Source organism: Neofelis nebulosa, chromosome 1 (genome assembly GCF_028018385.1).
Source record: "Neofelis nebulosa isolate mNeoNeb1 chromosome 1, mNeoNeb1.pri, whole genome shotgun sequence".
Classification (NCBI taxonomy): Eukaryota; Metazoa; Chordata; class Mammalia; order Carnivora; family Felidae; genus Neofelis; species Neofelis nebulosa.
The window spans coordinates 5940568-5965602 of record NC_080782.1 but is presented as its reverse complement, the minus strand read 5'-3'; the positions used below and the strand labels follow the sequence as shown (position 1 = coordinate 5965602).

Below are 25035 nucleotides of genomic sequence, written 5' to 3'. Positions count from 1 at the left end.
AGAAAACTCCATGTACTAGTTGAGGGAAGTATCAACACACTTCCAGTGATAAATTCCATCTCTAAATACAGGCGATGAATTTGAAATGACATTATATGCTTCATCATGGGGCCCCAAATCGAGGGGCTATCAGTTGGGTCAAAGACCAGAGAGAGTCCTTGGGGTTCCTGCAGAAGTACCCTTTTTGCTACAGGATAATTCCCTCTGAACACGACCTCACAATAAAAAAGAAATTATGAACTACACAGGACATAGGGCCATATGAGGAAGAATCAACAGACACAACAAAACGTAGAATTAGCAGCACAGGATCTGTAGGTATGCTATCAATCTGCAGTAGCCTGCAGAATAAGACCAAAGAAATTAGAAGATGGATCAGAGTACACAACGAATGAGCACTTATGAGAAAAAATGAGCCACAAAGACTCTCAGGAGATGCAAATGTAGATAATGGAAAATTTAGTAGCTGTGCTAGGGGGTGGGACAGCCCTGAGGAAACGCCCCATCAAACAGCACAGAAATACAGCGGTGGAACACATGAATGGGATGTTCAGGCACAGAAGGTACAATGAAAAGATGCAATATACTTGTAATGAAAGTTTGAGAAAAACAGAACCAAAGACCAGGAAAGAGGCCAAATACAAGGAGCTACGGAGCAACAGCTTTGCAGGCCTGGAGCAAAACATGAGTTCTGTGGCCGAGGCGACCCACTGAGTCCCAGACAGGAAGATGAGAGTACACCTTTACCTAAGCACAAGGGAGCTACGGCCCAGGACAGATACGGAGCAAGTCCCACGACAACAACCAGAGAGAAGACGTGTCACCTTCTAAGAAACAGTAATTTGACTATAGATTTCTCCGTGGTCCATCAACTACAGGAAAATATGGATTCATATTTTCAAAATATTAGACAGCTTATCATAAACCATTATTCAATGAGGAGAAACCCGACTGTTTTTTGTTTTTTTTTTTTTAAATACAAGAGTTGCGGACATTATGCACAGGCTCTCACTGAAAAGATTAGAAAAGGAACAATCCTTTGGGAATATGGAGATGGAATCCCGGAGGAAGGGATGGTGTTCAGGAAGAACGGTGCAAAATGGGTACACAACAAGAATAACGATAGCAGTGAATGACAACAGCAGTTTAAATTTAGAAAAATCTGGCCTGCCCTCTTTATCTTTCTATGCTGTTTTGTAGGTTATTTATTCGGCTCTTGCTTTACTCTTTTCAGCATAACTACTGAGTTTCTAATTTCAAGAATCTGATCATCTTACTCCATCTTCTTTATTCCAGAATGGAATTCAGATGCAGGGTACAATATTCTTCAACAACAAGGTGGAGATATTAATGAGCTCTGTTAGTCTCGTGTACATGACACATTTTAAGTTAACCAGGAAAAACAAAATACCAGGATAGAGGACTTCCAAGTCACTAGAGGGAATAAAGGAGAATAAATAAATTCCATGGATCCAAGATAATGCAGGACAAGAGGAAAAATAAGTACAGGCAGAGAACACACATGATGGATTTAAAAAAAATAAAAGCAAAATGAGATGGTAGTAGTAATTCTAATACACGTAAATGCATTATACTTGTCAGGTAAAAGAGAGAGACTGCTAGATCAGAGAAAGTAACATGCACCTGGATGTTGCTCACCAGAGACACGACATCTAAAACCCACTTACGGACAAGGAAAAGCTGCATAAAAAGATGGAAGGAAAGGACGCTGGGAAAATACTAACTACAAGAAAGCTGGCAGAGTTCTATTGACATTGGAGAAAATAGACTTCAAGGGTAAAACACTCCTTTGGGTAGAAAGCTTTTCTATCAGCCAGTGTGTGACCTACTTTCCTTCCACAGGATGGACTTTATGTTTGTGCTTCATTTCCGCTGGGAACAAGGTTGGTGGGATGGCATCATATTATCTTTGCTACACAAAGCACAACACAACCACATTGAGAGAAAACTTTCTTCTGACACACTCTAGCATTTTCCTTTACTATATCTGGCACGCTTGTTCTAAAAGATGCTTTTGAGGGTGGTTTTTTTCTTCTGTTTTGTTTTTTGGGGTTTTTTTTTTTTTGGTGGCATTTTTGGTTATAGTCACTCTCTTGTATTTATTACAAAATTATAAGTCCACTCAGGTAGTTTCGTGTTAAATTTGGCAGTAAACTTCTACTTACTATTATTAGTATTATGACAATGACAAGTATTATTCCTTTTATTGCTGATTGTAATGAAAATGTAAACTTGAATCTCTTATTCTACATTTTAGTTTCTACTTAAACTGGACTGTTTTGGTTATCAGATAAAATAATATGTTTTCATATTCGAAGGGCTCTCATGTATTTTGGAAAGTATTATTATTATTATTATTATTATTTTTAAACATTTATTTATTTTTGAGACAGAGAGAGACAGAGCATGAACGGGGGAGGGTCAGAGAGAGAGGGAGACACAGAATCTGAAACAGGCTCCAGGCTCTGAGCTGTCAGCACACAGCCTGACGCGGGGCTCGAACTCACAGACCGCGAGATCATGACCTGAGCTGAAGTCGGCCGCTTAACCGACTGAGCCACCCAGGCACCCCTGGAAAGTATTATTATTAAAGGTACTTTCACACTAGAATATGTTAGAGTCTAAATCCACTCGTAAATTAACGTTTACCCCCCCCCCCCCCGCCCATTTTACCAAATGTCTTTTAAGATGGAGCTGTACTTTTCCCAGACTCCAGTTTTAAATGAACTGGGCCAACAGCCGGATAATGTATATCGGAAACTAGACCAGAGGAAAATACGAATGAGGTTCACTGCGAGGTTACCGTGAATTACCAATGTGATTAAAAAAAAAATTTTTTTTTAATGTTTATTCATCTTTGAGAGACAGAGAGAGGCAGAGCATGAGCGGGGAAGGGGCAGAGAGAGGGGGACACAGAATCTGAAGCAGGATCCAGGCTCCGAGCTGTCAGCACAGAGCCTGGCGTGGGGCTCGAACTCACGAACCGCGAGATCATGACCGCAGCTGAAGTCGGACGCTCAACCGACTGAGCCCCCCGGGCGTCCCTACCAATGTGATTTCGACCAGTGGATGCTTAGCAGTCACTGCAAGGCAGCCTCAGTGCCACGCCTGCCATGGCCATGACCGTGGACATGCCTGCCTAGTGCCGGGAGCTTGTTTGCCAGGGACTCTCTCCGCACACCTTCCAATTAATTGTAAGGGTTCTAAGCATCGACTCCAATTCTGATTCTGACTCCTACTTGCTCTCTACCACAGAGCAATCTGTGTAGCATCTGTGAGGGTCTGTTGTACTAACTGTAGAATGGCCGTTCCCTCCAAGGGCTCTTGTGAGGATAAATGAGCCAGAATACACGCAATGCCTAACAGACCAGGTCGTCGATTTTAACGGAAGGTAACATTTATTATTTGTAAACTGTGACGAGACTGGACATGTAGCTATTGATGGGGGTCCTGCCTGTCAGAGGCTGTCTATACTGATTCTGAGGGTTCTTACCCAAGGACAGGAAACTTCTGCTGGTCTTACAGTTATCGCACTCGTGGTCCTGTTTCAACGTCTTCATTTCTGTCCTCAAGAGATCTGCTGGTGTGTGCTTCCGCATGACTTTTTGTGGAGGAAAACTCTTCCTCGAAATGACTGGCCGCGGGAGCTTGCCATGGTGGGAGCACGGGCCACCTCCACAGTTCTGTGTCTCTCACCCACGACACGTGAGGCCGGACAAAGTCATCTCTGGGTTCCCTGTCTGCTCTCAGGTTTTACAGTTCTGAAATGCGATGAAGGTCTCACGCGGAGACCCGACAGGTGAGGACCCAGGAGGGACCTCGCTGGCAGCGGGGATGGGCGACCGTGGCTGAATTCAGAGGCGTGCGCTCAGAAGAAGCCGGTCGGGGTGAGGACGAGGGCAAGACGTTTCCTGAGCATTTGGGTGCTGCCCGACACTGCTTCCAGCCCACGGATGTTAAATATCTATCTTGTACTTCAAGTGCCTGAAGTACTACAGTGAGCGAAACAGGGTTGAAGCGGGTTCACTGGCGATCTCTCCATCGAAGCTCACAAATGATATTACGAAATGGGCAGCCTGCCTGGCAGGCGCGAGGAATGCTGGTAGTGACGTGGGGGGGGGGGGGCTCTGTAGATTGGGTCTGGGAAGGTTAGGAGATTATTTCCAACCGCGGAGAGAGCCCAAAGCACACCAGAGTCAAGGAATCAGGGTGCGTGTGAGGCCTTTCAGCGTGGCAAGGTGACGGCCACCCACCCAGGCTTCCCACAGCCACGCACATGCAGAACCCGTCCCCACGCCAGGGCATCTGGGGAAGGGAAGATTACCGGGACATGTGGGGACGCCTAACTGTCCCAGTGGTGTTGGGGAGGCTGGGAGGGGGCCACATGGAGCTGGATGAGCGGACATGGTGGAAAGGAACCGCACGGACATGACATGAGTCCACGAGTGCTGACTTAGTGCCTGCTTATCAAAGTGTTTCAGTGGGCGGAACTCTGCCGGATTCCCTGGGAGACAGAAAGCAAATGTAGGAAACAAGTCTCATCTCAAAAAAAAACTACTCTATGTAAGGGAGACAACAGTTACACTCATCAGAGAGAGAGAGAGAGAGAGAGAGAGAGAGAGAGGAGGAGCCAAATAAGTTGTTAAACAATCAAGTGCTAAATTATGGGGCACAGATCCTAAGTCCCATGGCACTCAAAGAAGAGCCCACTGCAGGGGCTGGTGGGGTTTCTGAGAAACTTTCTAGAAGGCAACCAGTGGCAGGGCAACATGGGGGTGGGGGGACGCACTGGGGGGAGCGGCTAGGGCAAGGGAGGGTGGGAGTGAGGGACAGACAGCCGTGCTCTGGGCTTCTCGTTAGCAGTAACGGTGAGAACATATAAATTCCCTGACATTTTCCTCAGACTGTGCCACTGAACAAATATCTGTCTCATTTTTCTATCAGAAGGAAAAAAAATGCATTTCGTTATCACTCTTATTCTTTGGCCATTTTTTTAGCCCCGAGGGACCACAGGCTATGTCTCTACCTTTTTTTTTTTTTTTAATATGAAATCTATTGTCAAATTGGTTTCCATACAACACCCAGTGCTCATCCCAACAGGTGCCCTCCTCAATGCCCATCACCCACTTTCTTCTACCTTTTTATCAAACCCAGCTGCACAATGACCGGTCAGTATAGCTACATGTGATATATTTCCTGTGTAAGACAGGGTAACAAAGGTAGAGCTCTTGGAGGAAAAAGATCAGTCAGGCTTACCTTTGCTCAACCTCCTTTATAAAAGTATTTTACTCTAATTCTTCATACAGAGAGTTCAATACCAGTAATATTTTTTAGAAATTTTTTCCCTGTAGTATAAGCATCAGTATTGCCTCTGGCATTTAAGTTTTCCAAAGGTCAATGTATGTTCATAGAAAGATATTAAGGATATTAACATTTCTTTCACAAACTCAGTACTTAATCCAAAAATAAATGCAAATCATACTAACACCTCAGAGAACTGGTAGGCTTTCAAGAGGCCAGAGAATGAGCAGTGAGGATGTCATACCTCTCCATGACCACTAGGAAATATTTGTGACACACACAGCTTTGGGCTGAATGGGGAGGGTCGAATAGAAAGCACGCCGAAAGCTTTCCCGGGTTGCCTTAATTTCTTTAATATTGATGGTGAGAAAAAAGCCCTTACAGAATAGTTTACACAGTACAAAGAACCTCTTATGGGAATGAGAAGAATTCCTTCTTGATTTTATCTGGATTCCCTCTGGATCAAGGATTACAGCTGACCACTGGTCGGGGTGGGGGTGGGGGACTCATTCACTGATCTAACTCAAGTTCAGAAAGAACAGACGTCCTCAAGCCTAGTCTCCCTGACCACTTTGGCAAAATACAGGCTTCCTTTGAAAAGGAGGTAGGCACCAGTTCATTCCCAGCACTGAGCTTTTCTCTCTCTCTCTTTTTTAATATGAAATTTATTGTCAAATTGTTTCCATACAACACCTAGTGCTCGTCCCAACAGGTGCCCTCCTCAATGCCCATCACCCCCCCTCCCCCCCCCCACCCCTCATCAACCCTCAGTTTATTCTCAGTTTTTATGAGTCTTTTATGGTTTGGCTCCCTTCCTCTCTAACTTTTTTTTTCCTTCCCCTCCCCCATGGTCTGCTGTTAAGTTTCTCAGGATCCACCTAAGACTGAAAACATATGGTATCTGTCTTTCCCTGTATGACTTACTTCACTTAGCACAACACTCTCCAGTTCCATCCACGTTGCTACAAAAGGGCAGATCTCATTCTTTCTCTTTGCCAAGTAGTATTCCATCGTGTATATAAACCACAATTCCTTTATCCACACATCTCCAAAGGCAAGGGAATTAAAAGCAAAAATGAACTATCGGGACCTCATGAAGATAAAAAGCTTCTGCACTGCAAAGGAAACAGTGAACAAAATAAAAGGCAACCAATGGAGTGGGAAAAGATATTTGCAAATGACATATCGGACAAAGGGGTAGTATCCAAAATCTATAAAGAACTCACCAAACTCCACACCTGAGAAACAAATAATTCAGCTAAGAAATGGGCAGAAGACATGAATAGACATTTCTCTAAAGAAGACATCCGGATGGCAACAGGCACATGAAAAGATGCTCAACGTCGCTCCTCATCAGGGAAATACAAATCAAAACCACACTCAGATATCACCTCACGCCAGTCAGAGTGGCCAAAATGAACAAATCAGGAGACTCTAGATGCTGGCGAGGATGTGAAGAAACGGGAACCCTCTTGCACTGTTGGTGGGAATGCAAACTGGTGCGGCCGCTCTGGAAAACAGTGTGGAGGTTCCTCAAAAAATTAAAAATAGATCTACCCTATGACCCAGCAATAGCACTGCTGGGAATTTACCCAAGGGATACAGGAGTGCCGATGCACAGGGGCACTTGTACCCCAATGTTTATAGCAGCACTTTCAACAACAGCCAAGTTATGGAAAGAGCCTAAATGTCCATCCACTGATGAATGAGATTTTCTCTTTAAGACAACACACGAGTTACGGACTCCCTGGCATCTGGTGTGGGGGGTGTCAGCGTTTCATGATGCTCCTGGGAAGGTGGGTGTGGGATCCGGAAGGCCTCGAGGGACCACAGGCTGGGTCTGGGAGGGGCCAGGAGCCATGAAAGGTTGGCTGGGTTATACCGAAGCCGAGAGGACAGACATTACATAAGACCAAAAGCATTCTCGCAAAGGCAGCAAAGTTGCTCTGGAGATACTTTCTCCAGCCTCCGCTTCTGTTTCTTTTCTATAGCAATTTAGTCTAAGAAAAAGTCAGCTTGAAACCTTAAATATACACTGTGTTCCACACCCCCCCCCCCCCCACCCTGAAGACTGGATTCCTTAGGAACAGAAAATGACTAATGTGGCTACTTAGGCACAATGATAGAAGTCGCTTTAATTAGAACGAGGTTTGGATTTCCAGTGGGACCACAAATGATAGTTCCTGTTCTGAAAACCTGAGAAGTGGGCTGCAGAAGCCTTATGGGGGCCAGGAAATCAGAGGGCGGGGCCCGTGTGCTTTTCCACCTAAGGAAAATCTGAACATGGATAATCAGGCTTTTTGGTATATTGAAGCACTTTAGAAACTTGACAAGGATTCCCAGGGGGCAGTAGTTACAACCTATAGCCTTCAGGCGATTTTAAAGAAATCTGAGATGTTCTGTGTGCATTCCAGGAAATCAGGAACCATAGTGCCACTTCTGGAAGTTTCCAATCCAATTCAAAACACCTCAACTATGATATAGCAAACACCCCCCACATAAGTTTGCAACGGTCCCCAGCAGACATCGTGCAGTGTCCACTGTTGAGAGGCAGAGACGAACTTTAAGATCTTTACACTTTTTAGCTAAAGGGTTCCAACACATTAGACGAGAATGGACCTGAAGCTCAAAATCTGGCTCAGAGGGGCCTCTCTTGTTTCCACACATCTCCAATGAACAAGATAAAACACTGACTACCTTTTTTGGGTTTCTATCTCATTGCTGGCTTTCTTCTGATGCTCTCATGGGGCCACTTGCTTTCGACTCAAGAATACACTTAGATTTGATTCTTACATCCTGAACTAGCACTTGACCCATCCGAGCTTGCAATGGTTGGTTTAAATCATTAACTAACACTATTAATGAACACTGTTAATTAAATCACTAACAAAATATATTTTTGCATTTGCTGTTTTCATGTGTCCCCAACTTTTATATCTTGGAAGTGGATATAAAAGAAGTATCTGGTTTACATTTTAATTCCCCTGCACACAAAAAGCCTCCTATTATACTAGGAGTGGCTGCTCTAAAATACTCTGAAAACTCAGAGCACATAATGCAAAATGGCGACAGAAATAAATAAACATGGATATAATTTGATGGTGTGACATCCAGTGTTTCAAATCATCTTCAGCTCAGTGTCTTGATTGCACATGAGCTGCCTCAGTTTATCTTCTGGGCCGCTGGCATGAAGGGTGCTTTGTCTTCACTGGGATCCGAATCCCTTGAAATGTTGAATCAACAAGCCCGGTGTTTCAAGCCAGAAATCAGTTTGCCTTCAATGAACACAGTTTTCAAAATCAGGTCCATATGTGAAGTACCTACCAAAAGCTGTCCAGCAAAGCAGACGAAAAGGATACAGGCAAGCAAGAGAAACGCGGCTCCAAAGGAGATCCCGAGAATGGACGTCCTACCAGGAGACAAAGAGGAACAGGTTAGTGTGGGAGTAGTTCCCTTTACTCTGGAAAGCCGTCAGTAATATTTGTGGAGTAATTAGGACTTGATTTCATGGGGCCTTCATTCCTCACTCATTTTGTGAAAAATGAAAACGGAGCTAAAACAAACCAAAAACGTGTCTATAGAAAAGCATGTCTGTGGGGCGCCTGGGTGGCTCAGTCGGCTGAGGGCCAGACTTCAGCTCAGGTCATCATCTCGCGGTCTATGAGTTCGAGCCCCGTGTCGGGCTCTGTGCTGACAGCTCGGAGCCTGGAGCCTGCTTCGGATTCTGTGTCTCCCTCTCTCTTTGCCCCTCCCTGGCTTGTGCTCTGTCTCTCTCTCTCTCTTTCAAAAAATAAACATTTTTTTTTTTTTTAGTGTTTATTTTTGAGACAGAGAGAGAGAGAGAGAGAGAGAGAGAGAGACAGAGCATGAGTGGGGGAGGGGCAGAGAGAGAGGGAGACACAGAATCGGAAACAGGCTCCAGGCTCTGCTCTGTCAGCACAGAGCCCGACGTGGGGCTTGAACCCACGAGCTGCAAGATCATGACCTGAGCGAAGTCAGATGCTTCGCTGACTGAGCCACCCAGGTGCCCCCAAAATAAATCAACATTAAAAATTTTTCTTAAAAAAAGAAAGAAAAGCGTGTCCACAATTATGTCTGATCAACTTGATGATTCATCAAAGTAAGCACCGGTTCCTTAGGAAAGGAAAACAATCTTTTTACAACTCTCCTTTGCACCTGGTACTTTCCTGCCCGCGTGTCGTCTCTTGCCTGCCACTGATGTCCTGGCTGCTGCTGCTTCTAGGGAAGTCCCATCGGATGCCCTGCAGGATCTCAAGACCCATCCTTACGCCTGCTCACTGAGGAAACAGGCTTGTCTTCCCCAGTACAATCCAACCAGATTCAACTCCCTTCCATACTGATGCAGCTATACGTTTACCGAGGTTCCCCGAAGATGCCAGGGGCCATGGCCTTCACATTCTTGCACAAGCAGACGAACATGCAAGCTTCCTGTGATCACGTGAAAAATTAAGTCACAATTCTGCTACCGACACATTACGGGCAGATAAAAGCATTTATACGAATCGTACACCTCTCTGAGACATCCTTTAAATGGCTCGAAAGTTCCGAGCCTCTTACAACTTCATTTATTCCAAGGACAGAAGCGTTAAGGGGTACCAAAGGAGCTGAACCGCAATGAAGAATTAAAGGTGCGATTCAAATGAGACATTGGAGGAGAGGTCAGGTGGTGTATGCGTCAGACTGCGATGGAACCTCCCGCCAACGAGGTTGGCTAGAGACACTGGGGAGACAGGACCGGCACAGAGAACGCAGCGGCAAGATGCTGAATGTCGATTAGCTGCGCGGAAGCCTCAGATGCAAACCAGCCACACGCTGAAATCCCAGCGACCATGCGACTGTGAGTCCGTGGGGAAGGAAAGGGAGCAAGTAACCAGTGAACTATATAAATCCCCTGATGCCATCGCCATGGGAAGGCCCCGCTCAGCTCATGTTCTCCAACACCTACTCTATGGCGAGACGATCACACATCGAGGAAGAGCGACAAAAGTCAGACGTCAAACCAAAACCTGCGCCTGACAATGATGACGCACCGGGCACGGAGTTATCTTCTAGAAGGATCCGCAGTGCTTTCGAATACCTGGCCCGATGGTGTGATGTCGGTGCACGTTTCACGAGGAACGTTAGGTCTCTGCTAGAAGGGGTAGCACAGCAAATACACCGAGTCCCATGCTAGGCTGCGACGATGCAAAGACAAGCAACGTGTCACACCTGTTTTGAGCTGCTTACAGGGTAGCAGAGGGAAGCACCATACATCCTAACCTCCCCTACCTAGAGCGTCCTGCTTTCAGACATCACTCAGTCCCCGGCTGGAAGCCACCGGTCTCTCATGTCCCCAACACGCGATCTCAGAGCCTCCCGCTCGGCCGGGCGGCGTGGAGGGAGGGGAACGTGCGACGGCCAACACCTCTCAGCAGTCTTGTGACTGACGGACAGCACAGTAACTCCTCTGCTGAATTTGTTTGCCATCTTTCTCATCCATTTTTATAGGAGAGCTCTGAGGAGTTTTCTTAGATTCTGTGCTGCCTCGTCCCTTTCTGCCGTCAAGGTAATGTCAGCTTCACGAGGCTGAGTTCAGGCACATAACATCTCTTTCTTGGGTCTGAAACTTCGGATAACAAATAAATGATCTTTTATGGAAGGGTTGGTAAATATCGACGATAAAACCGTCTGATGATAGTGACGGCGATGATGGTAATGGTGACGATGGTGGTAGTGGTGATGATACAACACGGCGATGATATGAGGAGAGATGATTTATTCTGTACCAAGTGCTGTTCTAAAGGCTTTCTATGTATAGTTCACTTAACCCTCACAACGATCATGAGTACTAGTTACTATCATTACCCCATTTTACCAAGGAGAAATTGAGGCCCAGAGAGGTTAAAGAGCTTGCCTAAAGTTACACGTCTATTAAGCGGTGTGGTTAGGAGTAATGTCCATTCAATTGTATTCCTGACCCAGGTTCGATTTTAGGGGTAGACATGTCACATTTCTGCCTTGTTTCCTGGTTCTATGTCTTCAGTCAATTTTGATAATTTTCCTGGAAAATTACCCATTCCATTTAAATTTTCAAAGGTAAAATATTCTACATAATATTCTTTCAATTTTACAAGCCTCCATATTTGAAGCATTTTTTTCTTGTCCTTAATGTTATTTTTTTCCCCTCTCTAGATCAGAGTTTTGAAGTGTTGCATGTCTGTTGATCTCAGTGAATGAGCTTTTGGCTTATTATTAAGGTCTATGCTTTCTGACAGTTTTCTACATAGTTTCTGATTTAAGTTTTAAAAATTGCTTCCTCCTTCTTCATGCAAACTTATACTGTCTCTTTCTTGATTGTCACTTATTGCCATTTTTTTTGTATTTTATAATAAATGCACTGAAGTACATAAATATTCCTATAAATACTGCTTTAGCCAAATCCTATAGCTTTTGATTTATAGTCACTCATCTTCTTTCTTCTCTAAAAAGTCTGTACTTTCAATTTCCGTTTCTTTTTAAAACAGGAATAATTCCAAAGTGTGATTTACAAATTCCACAAGGAGATTATTTTTAGTCTGTCCCTGTTATTTCTAATTTCATTAGATTTGATCGGAGAGAGTGGTCTCTTTTATTTCCACTTTGACAATTTATTTTTCTCCTAGGGTGTGATGAATATGATCTACTCCTATTATATCTTATGGATTTCTGAAAATGACACATATTTCCTTTATGCTGGAAACAAAACATGTTCCCTAAATACATCTATTGTCAGAGCCGGAGGAGTTAGTCAAATCCCCAGTGGGTTGACTTAATGGCTCAATTTGGTCTGTCAATTTTAGAATGTATTAATATTTCTGGCTAGGATTGTGGGTTTGTCAATATATCTGAACACTTTAATCGCATCTCTTTATTTATTTCGAAGAGGTGTTGGAGTGCATGAAGATTTATGATTATTAACTCTTCTTGGTGACTATACCATTGTAAAAGTCTTTCTTTTTCTCAGGCTGAATGCCTTCCACTTGATTCCATATCATCAGAAATTTTTATTCCTGCAGCTTTCTTTTTCCTCTAAGCTGTTTCTCAGAATAGCTGTTTTCCATCCTTTATTTCCAAACTGTCTTGTCTTTTAATTTTAGTGAGATCTCCTGTACCTGGTACACAGGTGACCTTTTGTTTTAGCCTCAATCTTTGAGCCTCTTTCCATGAATAGGACATCTTTATCCACTCAGTTATTAAAATTGGTTAAGATTTGACCGCTTGTTCCACCTTAGTTTCTCGAAACGTTCAGTGGAATTCACAAAAAACTCAACAGAGTATCAATCTTCTTCTAATCTAAGATTTAAAATAACGGGACGCCTGGGTGGCTCAGTCAGTTGCGTGCCGACTTCGGCTCAGGTCACGATCTCGCGGTCCGTGAGTTCGAGCCTCACATCGGGCCCCTGTGCTGACAGCTCAGAGCCCGGAGCCTGTTTCAGATTCTGTGTCTCCCTCTGTCTGACCCTCCCCCATTCATGCTCTGTCTCTCTCTGTCTCAAAAAAATAAATAAACGTTAAAAAAAAATAAAATAAAATATTAATAAACTTAATAGATATACCCCTATTAAAACTTTCTATCCAATTATGTGTCAGTTTTGGTAGGGTAGCTTTTCAAGCAATTTTCCCATTTTATTAAGTTGTGAACCTTTTTGGCCTTGAGTAATTTATAATATTCCATATCTATTATATAATAGTATAATATTATATCTATTATATAATATTCCATATCTGTTAATGTCTGTAGGATCTGTGGTGAATCCCCTTTTATTACTTATGTCATTAATTTGTGCGTTCTGTGATGATCTCTCTTTCTTGATCAGTCTTGCTAGTGGCTTAGGAATTTTTAAACTTTTTCAAAGAACCAACTTTTGGCTTTCTTAATTTTCTGTATTGGTTATTTTCTATTATGGATTTCTTCTTCCTTCTTGAACATCTTTTCCCTTCTACTTGATGTGCTCATCTCTTTATGGCTTCCTAAGTCAGAAACTTAGACAACAAATTTTAGCCCTTTCTTCTTTTCTAATGTAAGTATTTGAAAACTACAGATTCCTCTCTAAATTATTGCTTTAAACTACATCCCCATATCTTGGCATGGTTTTTTTTTGATATTCAAAACATTTTCTAATTTCTCTTATGATTTTTTCATTTGACTCATAGGTTCTTCAAAAGCATAAAATCTAATGCTGAAATATTTGTGGATATTTTAGTTTTTATTTTTATTTATTTACTTTTTAAATGTTTATTTATTTTTGAGAGAGAGAGAGAGAGAGAGACAGAGCATGAGCAGGGGAGGGGCAGAGAGAGAGGGAGACACAGAATCTGAAGCAGGCTCCAGGCTCTGAGCCTCTGCACAGAGCCCGACACGTGGCTTGAACCCACGAACTGTGAGATCATGACCCGAGCTAAGGTCTGGCAGTTAATCAGCTGAGCCACCGAGGCACCCAGATTGGTGGATATTTTCGATATACACTTCTTATTTCCAACCTGATTTTAGTGTGGTTGGACATCATACTGCAAGATTTTTTATCTTTTCAAATGTATTTCAATCTTTACAAATTTGTCGAGATGCTTCTATGGCCTAGTATGTGTTCTGCCCGTGGTCCATGTGCAGCTTAAAATCACATGTATCGGGGGCATCTGGGTGGCTCAGTCGCTTAAGCATTGGACTTCAGCTCAGGTTGTGATCTCATAGTTCATGGGTTCAAGCCCCACATCGAGCTCTGCAGTGACAGTATGGAGCCTGCTTGAGATTCCCTCTCTCTCCCCGCTGTATTGAATAACCAGTTAGTTGTCTTTTGGAAACATTCACAGAATATCAGCATATAGTCTTTGATACTCTCTCACATGTTTAAGCACGTCGAATGCCGTGCATCTCGTCCTGCAGATTCAAGTTTGCTCCTGGCATCATTTCAGGTCAGCCCAAAGAACTTCTGTTAGCATTTCTTACACTGTAGGTTTGCTGCTGAACTCCTTTAGCTTTCTTTCACTTGCAAAATGTCTTTATTTCATCTCATTTTTAAAACAAGAATAGCTTCACTGAATACTGGATTCAGCATTGGCCATATTTATACCAGTGGTTCTAATCAGGAGTCAGTCATCATTCCCCTCATCCATCTCTAGCTACAATGTCTTTTTCCTCTGGCTGTATTGAAGGTAGTGCCCCCCCCCCCCATTTTCTCTTTGGCTTTAGCAGTTTGACCTTAATGTATCACCTGTGGTTTGCTTTCTATGTATTCTGCTTGCCGTTGGCCAAAGTTCTTGCCTTTGGAGGTTAACATATTTCAATCAACTTGGGGCAATTTGTCACTAAGTATACCGGCAATTTCCTATTTGTCTTCTAATGCCTTTCTGTTCCATCTCCTCAAAATTCCATTCCCCAGATTCTCTGCCAACTGTTTCTAACTAGGTTTGGCCAACGGGAAGTACTGGCGGAGCCTGGAGGCTGCTGGGGGAAGCAAGAAGCCTGGGGGGTTCCCTTTCTTACTCTCTATTTAGCAACCATTTTCTCAACAGCCCGCAACTCCTGCCTCCCAGGAGGTCTCGGGTCCCTGGCAGACAGCCCATCCTGCCCTGGTCCCACGAAGGCCTGGTGTGGTTCTAGCCCCTGCAGGAAGGTCCGGGAGCCTGCGTTTCTGGCAAGCCACCTCCTCCTGTGTCCTTCCAAACCCAACAATGGCAGCTTCCTCGTCGCTGTTATACCCTCTCCTGTTTGGTTTCTCAGCCCTTCTCTCATTCTGTAAGGGTTTCACTTTATTAAATTACCTTGTGGAAACACCTTAGGCAATTTCTGTTCTGTAGTGGACTCAAAGCCATTAACTAACCTTTTTTCTGGGTACAACCTCATTAGTGGTTAAATGGAAACACAGGAAGGACTGGAGTCAGTTACTTCTCCAAATTTCTTCCTTTTTCCTTTGGGGGGGAGAAAACTCCCCATTGTTCAGTTTTTACTAGAAGTATGGAGAAATATTTACATTTTTCCATTGGTTATGGCATATCTGAATTTCCTCAGGAATGGATAAGTTATTATGGATTGTACCGGCCTCTAGTCAACACGTATCTCAACAGAGCCAGTGACTGTTATGGGTTAACCTACTTGTGAATCAGAGTTGAAATAAAAGATTCCTACACTACAATGACTTTTCGAGGCTCTTGTTTTTTCGATGCATTTCAATTTCAGTTTTAGGAGTAATTATTTTGCTATGAAGACAGGTGATAGAGAGTCTGGACATTCAAACAGACATAGTAACGTGAGCCTGAAGGAACCACAGGAGCATTGAAACGGACTCTCGCGTTTTATAGTCCCCCCACCTGATACAGTGAAGAACCTCAAAGAAGAGCTGGTGGCACTTTTTTTTCTGTATGCATCTGATGACCACTACTTTGCTCTGTCTCAAATATCAGAATTCCCACAGACAGCGGGCTGCCGATAAAGGAAGAGAGTCGTGCTAACACTATCGAGTCTCTGTTTTTGCATTGGTGAAATGGATGACAGACCACCATTAAAGCAGGAACGAGCATTCTTAAGAGTACGTTAGGACATGAACTACCAACCATGACTCAAGAAGAAAACAGAAATTCTGAATAGGCCTATCGGAGTAAAGAGATGGAATCAGTAATTGGAACAAAACCCAAACCAAAATTTACTTGCAAAGAAAAGTGCATGCCCAGATGGCTTCACTGGTGATTTCTACAAAACACGTACAGAAGGGTTTTTACTATTGTTTCCACAAACGCTTCCGGAAAGTGAAAAGGACGGAACATGTTCTCATTCTATCAGGTCAGTATCACCTTGGTACCAATATCAGAGAAAGCTATCTCACAAGGAAACAAAACTCAGACTGGTATCTCTTAGAAGTATAGATACAAGAACATTGGCAAAATATTGGCAAACTGAATCTAGTCATATATAAAAAAGGATTCTATAACATGACCGAGAGGGATTTACCTGAGTAATGCAAGGTCGGTGTAATATCTGAAAATCAATCAATATAATACACTACATTAATAAAGGACAAGAACCCCACATGATCGTCTCAGTAGCTATAGAAAAGCATTAGACAAAATCTGAAACCCTTTTATTATAAAAACTCTCAACAAACTAACATTAAAAGGGGATTTCCTTTATCTTGATTAAGGCAACTGTGAAAAACCCACAGATGACATCATACTTAATGATGAATTGCTGAATGTTTTCCTCCTAAGATCATGAACAGGAATATATCTGTGCTATGACTACTTCTATTGAAATTACCCTGAGGCTTCCAGTCAGGGAAGTTAGGCAAGAAAATGAAATAAAAGGCATCACATTGGAAAGGAAGAGGTTGTCTGAATTTGTAGATGATATGGTCTGGTACAGAGAACACGATGTCACAGCCCGAGATTCAGACTCAGAGTGGCTCAGACCTGTGGCTGTCCAGTGTTCAAGTTCATAGCACACTGGCATTTGTGTTCAGATGGAAGCACCTGTCATCCCAGGGAACAAGAAATCCCATGAGACAAAGTAATGGCTGGCCAAAAGCTCTTAATTATAATCATTTATCCTGCCCACTCTTTCAAAACCATGTTCAAACTCATTAAACATACCAAGATGTTTGTGTCACATAATCAACTTTAACATTCTAGTTGCAAAGCGGTTTCTTTTTTTTTTTTTTTTACTTTGAATGACTGATTTATTCTTTTTTTGATGATTTCTTTTTTAAAAAATTTTTATTTAATTTATTTTTTTTAATTTGCATCGAAGTTAGTTAGCATACAGTGCAACAATGATTTCAGGAGTCGATTCCTTAAGGCCTGTTACCCATTCAGCCCCTCCCCCCCCCCACAACCCCTCCAGGAAGCCTCAGTTTGTCCTCCATATTTAAGAGTCTCTTATGTTTTGTCTCCCTCCCTGTTTTTACATTATTTTTGCTTCCCTTCCCTTGTGTTCATCTGTTTTGTATCTTAAAGTCCTCATATGAGTGAAGTCAGATGATATTTGTCTTTCTCTGACTAATTTCGCTTAGCTGTTTCTCTTTAATGCACAAGCATAAATGATTTATATGCTCCCTGAAAAGCAAACTTGACTCTTCCCTGTCACAAGGCAAAAAGAACTATGCTTTTTTAGTGATAATTCTTGACTTTGGCACTTTAATCAAGTGTATTGTGACCATATATGGAAAAGGCTGATTTGAGACAAGGTCCTTTTTCCTTTCTGGTTTTTTTCTAGTCGGTGTATTGCTCGCAGGTGGTCGTGACACGGATGAGGAAACACATTTGCAGACAGGAAAAATCCAGCAGGAATATATATATGTCCCCCAATATCTAAAAGTTATATGAATTGTAAACTATTTCTGTAAGTAAATAATGGTATCTTCACCTTGAATTCCATTTAATGGGATGACTTTCATGTCCCTCCTCCCTTGTTGCCCTCACTCCTCCCCGCAAAAACGATGTGGATTCTCCCATCAGTGCACTGTTTGCACCTGTTACGTGGGGTTCAGCAAGGAAAGAACTCAGGAAAGAAGGCTTTTCTTCTAACTGTAAGTTGGCATGAAGTAATACACATCCCTTTATCTCTCTCTCTTTTAAGTGATAGGTGACAGAACTTCAAAATGAAAGGGAATTTGGTAAAAAAAAATGAAAAGGAGAAAAGACACTGAAATATTCATCACCATTACAGATCACAGTAGCCTTTCTCTGATGACAGGACTTTGCAGCAACTTTGAGATGTTCTGGCCACTTCAAGTCCTATGATGTGGGAAACGGGAGGAGGCGTTGTTTTTGGCAGAGCAAAAACTTCTACATCACAGCGACAAGAGGGGGTGAAGATTTGAAGTTTAAGACATACTGTTCCCCAGAAGGTCCGTCTTCTCTTTCTACACTCATTTCTTATGTGAGCCCATCCTAACCAAGGGATTTAAATATTACGTATGTGCTGGGTTTTCCGAATTATGACTTCAACCCTAGCTCCTCCATGAACCCTCCAGGACTCGCACATTCCCTCTCTCCGTGAAGCTCCATCACTTGTCTAAGAGGCACACACATGTCTTTGATGCCCAGAACTGAGCCCTTGATTCACGTCTGTCCCTGACCTGCTCCTTCCCCAGGATGCTTCCTCCCTGTAAATGGCAACCCCATTTTCCCAATTGCTCAGGCCAAAAACCAAAAGCAACACCAAAATAAAAATCTCACAGAACTCCGCTTTCTCTTATTCTCCACATCTCATCCAATGGCAAGACTTGTCTCCATCACTCTTCATGAGATACTCCAGAATTTGACCACTTTTTACCACCTGCACTGCTACTCCAGTACCAACCTTCATCTTAACTGGGCTTCCTACTTCCAGCCCCCCTCCCCTGCAGCGCAGCAAAAACAATACTTCTAAATGTAGCCAGATCACATCCTCGGCTGAGAACCTTCCAGGGCTTCCTGGCGCATTATACCTAATGTTCTCCCAGTAGCCTGTGAGAGCCAACACCTGTCTTCACACTGCTCCTCTGACCCCATCCTCCACAGTGCTCACCTGGCTCACTCTCCTCCTTGAACACACTGTGGCTCCTATCATCTAGAACATTCTGCCATATATCCACAGAATTCCCATTTCAATTCACTCGGGCCTCTGCTTTAATGTTATTTAATCAGTGATGCTTTCCCTGATCACCCTCATCTGAAATACCACCTTCCAGGGTGCCTGGGTGGCTCAGTCAGTTAAGTGTCCAACTTCAACTCAGGCCATGATCTCATGGTTCGTGAGTTCGAGCCCCATGTCAGGCTCTGTGCCAACAGCTCAGGGCCTGGAGCCTGCTTCATATTCTGTGTCTCTCTCTCTCTCTCTGTCCCTCCCCTGCTGGCACTCTCTCTCTCAAAAATAAAATAAAAACATAAAAAGAAATGGAAATATCACCTTCCACTGCTCCGTAGTGTTCCACTGTGTCTTATTTTTCTTAAAAGCATATCACCACTGAATTATTGTATGTGTATTTGTTTATTACATTATTGTCATATGTCCTAATAAGATGTAAGTTATATGAGAGAAAAGGCATTTCGGGGGCTCCTGATGCTTTCCTAGCATCTCTCACTGTGCTTGGTATGCGACAGCTCAAAATCTCCTGCTGAATGATTCCACAAATGTTCGGCTGCGTGTGTGCTTCTGCTGTGAATTTCTGTTTCTATAACAAATGCTCACAATAGGTATGAAGTAAAGGTACACGGCCTGTTTCACTGAGTGAAAACACGCTCGGTTCCACTTCTATTGTTATCGCTCGTTTCTTACCATACCAGTGGCATTCAGCTAACTGCAACACAAATCTGTTTTCATTCCTGGAGAGAACAGAGGTTTTCATGAATTCCATTTCTTTCACGATGGTAACAATTTTTAGACAGGCCCTCTGTTGTACAGACTGAAGGCTACAAATTCCAATCCCTTGGAGCCAGGTTTGACCATGTGATTAAGATCTACCTTGGGTTATAAACCAAAGGGTCATGAGGTAGCTGCTGGGAAGTTTCCTCAAGAGAGGGCAGGAATGAGTGTTTTCTGCCCTCTGCTTCTGAGTCTGTTCCTCCATCAGGTTGCTCAGAATGTGTGTTGCCATCTTAGAGGATGAAGATGAGGAACAAAGTCTAATGAAAGTAGGAATGTGTGCTGGAGGGATCCAGTACCCCCAAAGAACCCAAAGGACAGAGCACCATACTGCCTCTGGTCTTTTATTAATGGGGAAGAAATTAAACTGCTAACTCACATTCAAGCTACTCACTGTGGGTATTTTCTTACTTTCAGATGACCTGAATCCGCAGCTGGGTATCGCTCATCTCCGTCAAAGCCGTAGGGTTCATTTGTCTTGGACCGTGAGAATGATCTCCCTCCCCTTCCCCTCTTTCCTCTTCCTTCCTCCCTCCCTTCCTTCCTTTCTTCCTTCCTTCCATTTTTCCTTCCTTCCTTCCTTCCTTCCTTCCTTCCTTCCTTCCTTCCTTCCTTCCTTCCCTCCTTCTTCCTTCTCTGTGTATCCCCCCTTTCTCCCCCTTCCTTTCATTCCTCTAAGATTCATACCCACTCATGGGGAGGAGTTTGGTGTCATAGTATCCAATATTTGAAACCACCAAAGAAAAAGTTCACTTTTTTTTGAAAGAGCATGTGGGGGGGAGGGGGTGGGGAGAGGGAGAGAGAGAGGATCCCAAGCAGGCACCACACTCAGTGTGAAGTGTGACAAAGGGCTCAATCTCATGATCTTGGGATCAGGACCCGAGCCAAAATCAAGAGTTGGATGCTCAACCAACGGAGCCACCCAGGTGCCTGAAAATAAAATCTACTTTCAATGGACATGAATGATTCTACCATTAAACTTCCTCCAATTTTTCTTTTCCTTCTTGGAGATAAAACCAAAATGAAAGTGACTCTTTTGAAATGAGTATTAAAGAATTAATGAGCACTGATTACTGAAATGAGTCATGGAATAATTATCAAAGAATCTCAATAGAAATAATAGATCTCACATATTTAAGTTTATAATTTTGCTACTAATTTTGCTTAAGTAAAATACCACTATTCTTAATTTAACTTGGGCTAATGAAACACACTGATATTTAACTAACCTTTATTAGGAAAAAAAAATCATTCTTATTGTGACAATTGCCTATGCCTGGTTTAATGTATTTAGTTTGGAAGATAAGATTAATGAAACTACTAAAAATTGCAAAAACAATTCAGGCTTGATCATTTTTGGTCTTTGAAAGCAGCTTACATTTCTGATAAAGTTATTATATAAGGCAGACAGAAATGAGAGACTCAGCCTAAAAAAGAGAAGCCAATTAATAATTTAATTACAACTATTTAAATTCTGAGACTAGAGCCAGATTCAAGATTACGTGCCAAAGAGGGATGACATAAGGCAAGGCCCTCTTTTAGGCCAAATCTTCCCCCTTACTGATCCCTTCAAGGTCACAAATTCCTCTACTGCTAATTATTCATGCACTCATTCATTCCTTCATTCATTAGTCATTTTTGTCCTTTTTTCAAAAAATATGAGGTAGTTTCTCCAAAATAAAACAGAAAAAATAAGAGGTCAGAGCATTAATAAATAAATGAGGTCATATTAGAAGTGAGAAGCATCATTATCCCAATGAAAATTCTTCATAAAGTATAACAAAATTGTTATTTTTGGATAGATAAACTCATTATCAAGGAAGAGAAAATACTAAATACACAGAGAGTATTTAAAAGCAGAGTGTGGGGGCGCCTGGGTGGCGCAGTCGGTTAAGCGTCCGACTTCAGCCAGGTCACGATCTCACGGTCCGTGAGTTCGAGCCCCGCGTCAGGCTCTGGGCTGATGGCTCGGAGCCTGGAGCCTGTTTCCGATTCTGTGTCTCCCTCTCTCTCTGCCCCTCCCCCGTTCATGCTCTGTCTCTCTCTGTCCCAAAAATAAATAAAAAACGTTTAAAAAAAAAAAAATAAAATAAAAGCAGAGTGTGTAGGGGTATTGATGAAAAACAGCCCAGGAGAAACCAGGGGCTTATACGTGCCTTGGAGTGTGAGATTTAATGTCCATGCTACGCAAAGTAGGGATGCTCTCAGGCATTTTATTGACAGGAAATTGGAACTGAACTCTTGAATAAAGTCAGAAGCCATGAAGTGCTATCCTACCAAGAAATAGGAAACAAAAACTATGCCCACCAGGCTGATAATTTTCAGGGAAGTTGACTAACTAGGGTGATGAGTGGAAACAGAGTCATCCTGAAATGAGATCCATGCTAAGGGGTTAGTCAAATGCACTAACCCCTTGTGTAGTAAAGGGCCTTGGACCTTGACCTTACTTTAACAAAATGCTTTGACTTGAACTAGTGAACCCCAGAGACAGCTTGCGGAGACTGAAAAACATATCGTAATAATGCCTTTGCAACTCAGAGTATGAGATCACCATGGACCCAAACCCTGGATGCTGGTGAGCTCACAGTTAAAATTACAAACAATCCAAGGAGGCATGTCACTATGAGTCAAAATATAGATCACACAGCAGAATTCATGCATTTATACACCATCATAACAGAATGAGGGAAGTGCTATTTTCATGCAATATATTTATGATACTAATAAAGGAAAAGAAAAAAAAAAGGAATCCTTAGGTAAAATACAGAATTATAAAGAAATTCAGATTTTAAAAAGAACAAATAGACTTCTTAGATATAAAATAATCATTGAAATTATACACACGATGTGGATGAGAAAATCGCCAGAATGACTGCAGCACAATGAAATAAGTGTAAACTTGGAGGAAAAATTTTAAGACCCAGTAAACATAATGAACAACACAATATACAATTAATAAGATTTCAGGAGGAAAAAGTAAGGATAGAAGAATACATAAGGTGATAATGTTAGAAGTTCCAAGAACTAAGTAGAAATATGAATCTTGAGATTGAAAAATCACACCTAGTCACTCAGGTAAATAAGAACAAATATACATTGGGAAATAATATAGTGAAGTTTGCAGGGGGCTGGGAAGCACACATGGAGTAAAGACAAATTATCTAAAAAGGAATATAATGGGATTGACAGAAAACATTTCATTAGCAACAACAGCTGCTGAAATTGATGTGCTATCATCATCATAATAGTAAGGGAAAATGAGTTAACTTAGAATTTTATACCCAGTTAAACTACCATTGAAGAGCAAATGTGAAAAAGGTAGGTAAAAATATTTTAATATAAAGAAAAAAGTAGGTGCTAATGCTACCCACAGACCTTAATAAAAGAGGTAATAAATGATATATATCAGCAAGAAGAGACACTTGAAGAAATAACTTTTTAAAAGATGGTGAAATAAATAAAGGGATTTAAGAGTATACCAGGAAAGGGGGCACCTGGGTGGCTCAGTTGGTTAAGCATCTGACTTCAGCTCAGGTTATGATCTTGCAGTTTGTGAGTTTGAGCCCTGTGTCAGGCTCTGTGCTGACAGCTCAGAGCCCGGAGCCTGCTTTGGATTCTGTGCGTCCCTCCCTTTCTGCCCCTAACCCATTCGTGCTCTCTCTCTCCCTCTCAAATAAGCATTAAAAAAAAAAAAAAAAAAAAAAGAGTACACCAGATAAGCACTGACAAATGTGTATAATTTTTGAATGATTATATTGTACACCTGAAGCTAATATGACATATGTTAATTATGCTGTAATTAAAAAAAGGCATTGATGGGGCACCTGGGTGGCTCAGCTGCTTAAGCATCTGACTCTTGATTGCAGCTCAGGTCATGATCTCACAGTTTGTGAAATCCAGCTCTGCCTCAATTTCTGTTCTGATAGTGCTGAGCCCGCTTGGGATTCTCTCTCTCCCTCTTTTTTTGCCCCTCCCTGCTTTTGCTCTCTCTCTCTTTCTCTCTCAAAATAAGTAAATAAACTAAAAAAAATTGATGAAGAAATAAGCTGGTAAAGAACAAGAGCAAATCTAAATCAATACTGACTATAATTATCTGGAACAAAATCTCTAAGAAATAATTATGTACAAGATACAATGATTGACTTCAGAATATATTGAATGAAAACTGTATGTTATATACATACAGTTATATACATATGTGGTTACATAAGTACATACATTTTAGATATGTATGCTGTATATAACTATGTGTGTGTATATGTCTGTGTGTGTGTATATATATATATATATATAGAGAGAGAGAGAGAGAGAGAGAGAGAAGAGAGAGAGGACACATGTGCACAAGGAAGAGAGAGAGAGATATTAACTAGTAAAGGAAAAGAACAGAACAAAGAAAACTGAATCAATCCTTTAGAAGTTAGGAAGTGGGGAAGTACACCAAGAAAGGCAAGGTAATTGAAATGTAAGATGGCAGAAGTGAGTCCACATACATCAGCAATAAAATCAAACACAAGTGGAATCAAATCACATTAATACCGAAAAAATATCAGATCGAATAAATAAAAACCAAAATAAAAATCGATGCTGTTCACAGGAAGTATACCCAAACAATAACAGCTTCAAGATCACAGAAACTTATCTACAGTAAACATATCATAGGATCAAATTTGTACCGCCTGGATCGCGTGCACATGCGTGTTTATTGTTTTACGCTCTGTACTTTTCTGTATCTTTGAAATACTTCACAAGAAGAATCGTTTAAAAAGAAAAAAGAAAGAAACATGAGGACACTAGCATGAAAATAAGAGGGCATTATAATACAACATAAACATAATATAATATAAATGTAATACGAAACAACCACAGAAAGTTCCAGTCTCCACTCTCCCTCAGTGGAGCCCACGGACCTACCCTGAGCTCTCCAACTGCCAACACAAAGAGGGAAGTGCAAACCAGCACAGATTTCAAAATGTTCCGGCTCAAAATCCAACTTGTTGCTCAAGAGAAACCCACTAATAATTGGTGATGATGCCTGAGACAACGAACTTCCGTGGATCCTCTTAAAGATACAGCACAACAGAAGAGAGGTAAGAAAAGAAAAGCAGAGACAGAAGTCATCTCCCCGATGCTCTCTGAAAAGTGCAATCCCACAAATTATTTTCCTTGGTCCCTGGAAGTTTCTGGCTTCTTTGGCATCATCTTTTTTTTTTTTTTTTTTTTTAATTTTTTTTCAACGTTTTTTATTTATTTTTGGGACAGAGAGAGACAGAGCATGAACAGGGGAGGTGCAGAGAGAGGGAGACACAGAATCGGAAACAGGCTCCAGGCTCCGAGCCATC

The 25035-nt window shown here is 42.0% G+C and overlaps 1 protein-coding gene across 5 annotated transcripts in view; it reads right to left on the bottom strand.

Moving 5' to 3' along the window:
* Positions 1–25035, bottom strand: part of ADCY2 (adenylate cyclase 2) — a 418010-nt gene that overhangs the window by 72308 nt on the left and 320667 nt on the right. For all 5 annotated transcript variants that reach the window (XM_058715319.1, XM_058715313.1, XM_058715293.1 and 2 more), the window contains one exon: positions 8647–8731. In XM_058715319.1, coding sequence (XP_058571302.1) covers positions 8647–8731 — 85 coding nt within the window. The remainder of the gene's footprint in view (positions 1–8646; positions 8732–25035) is intronic.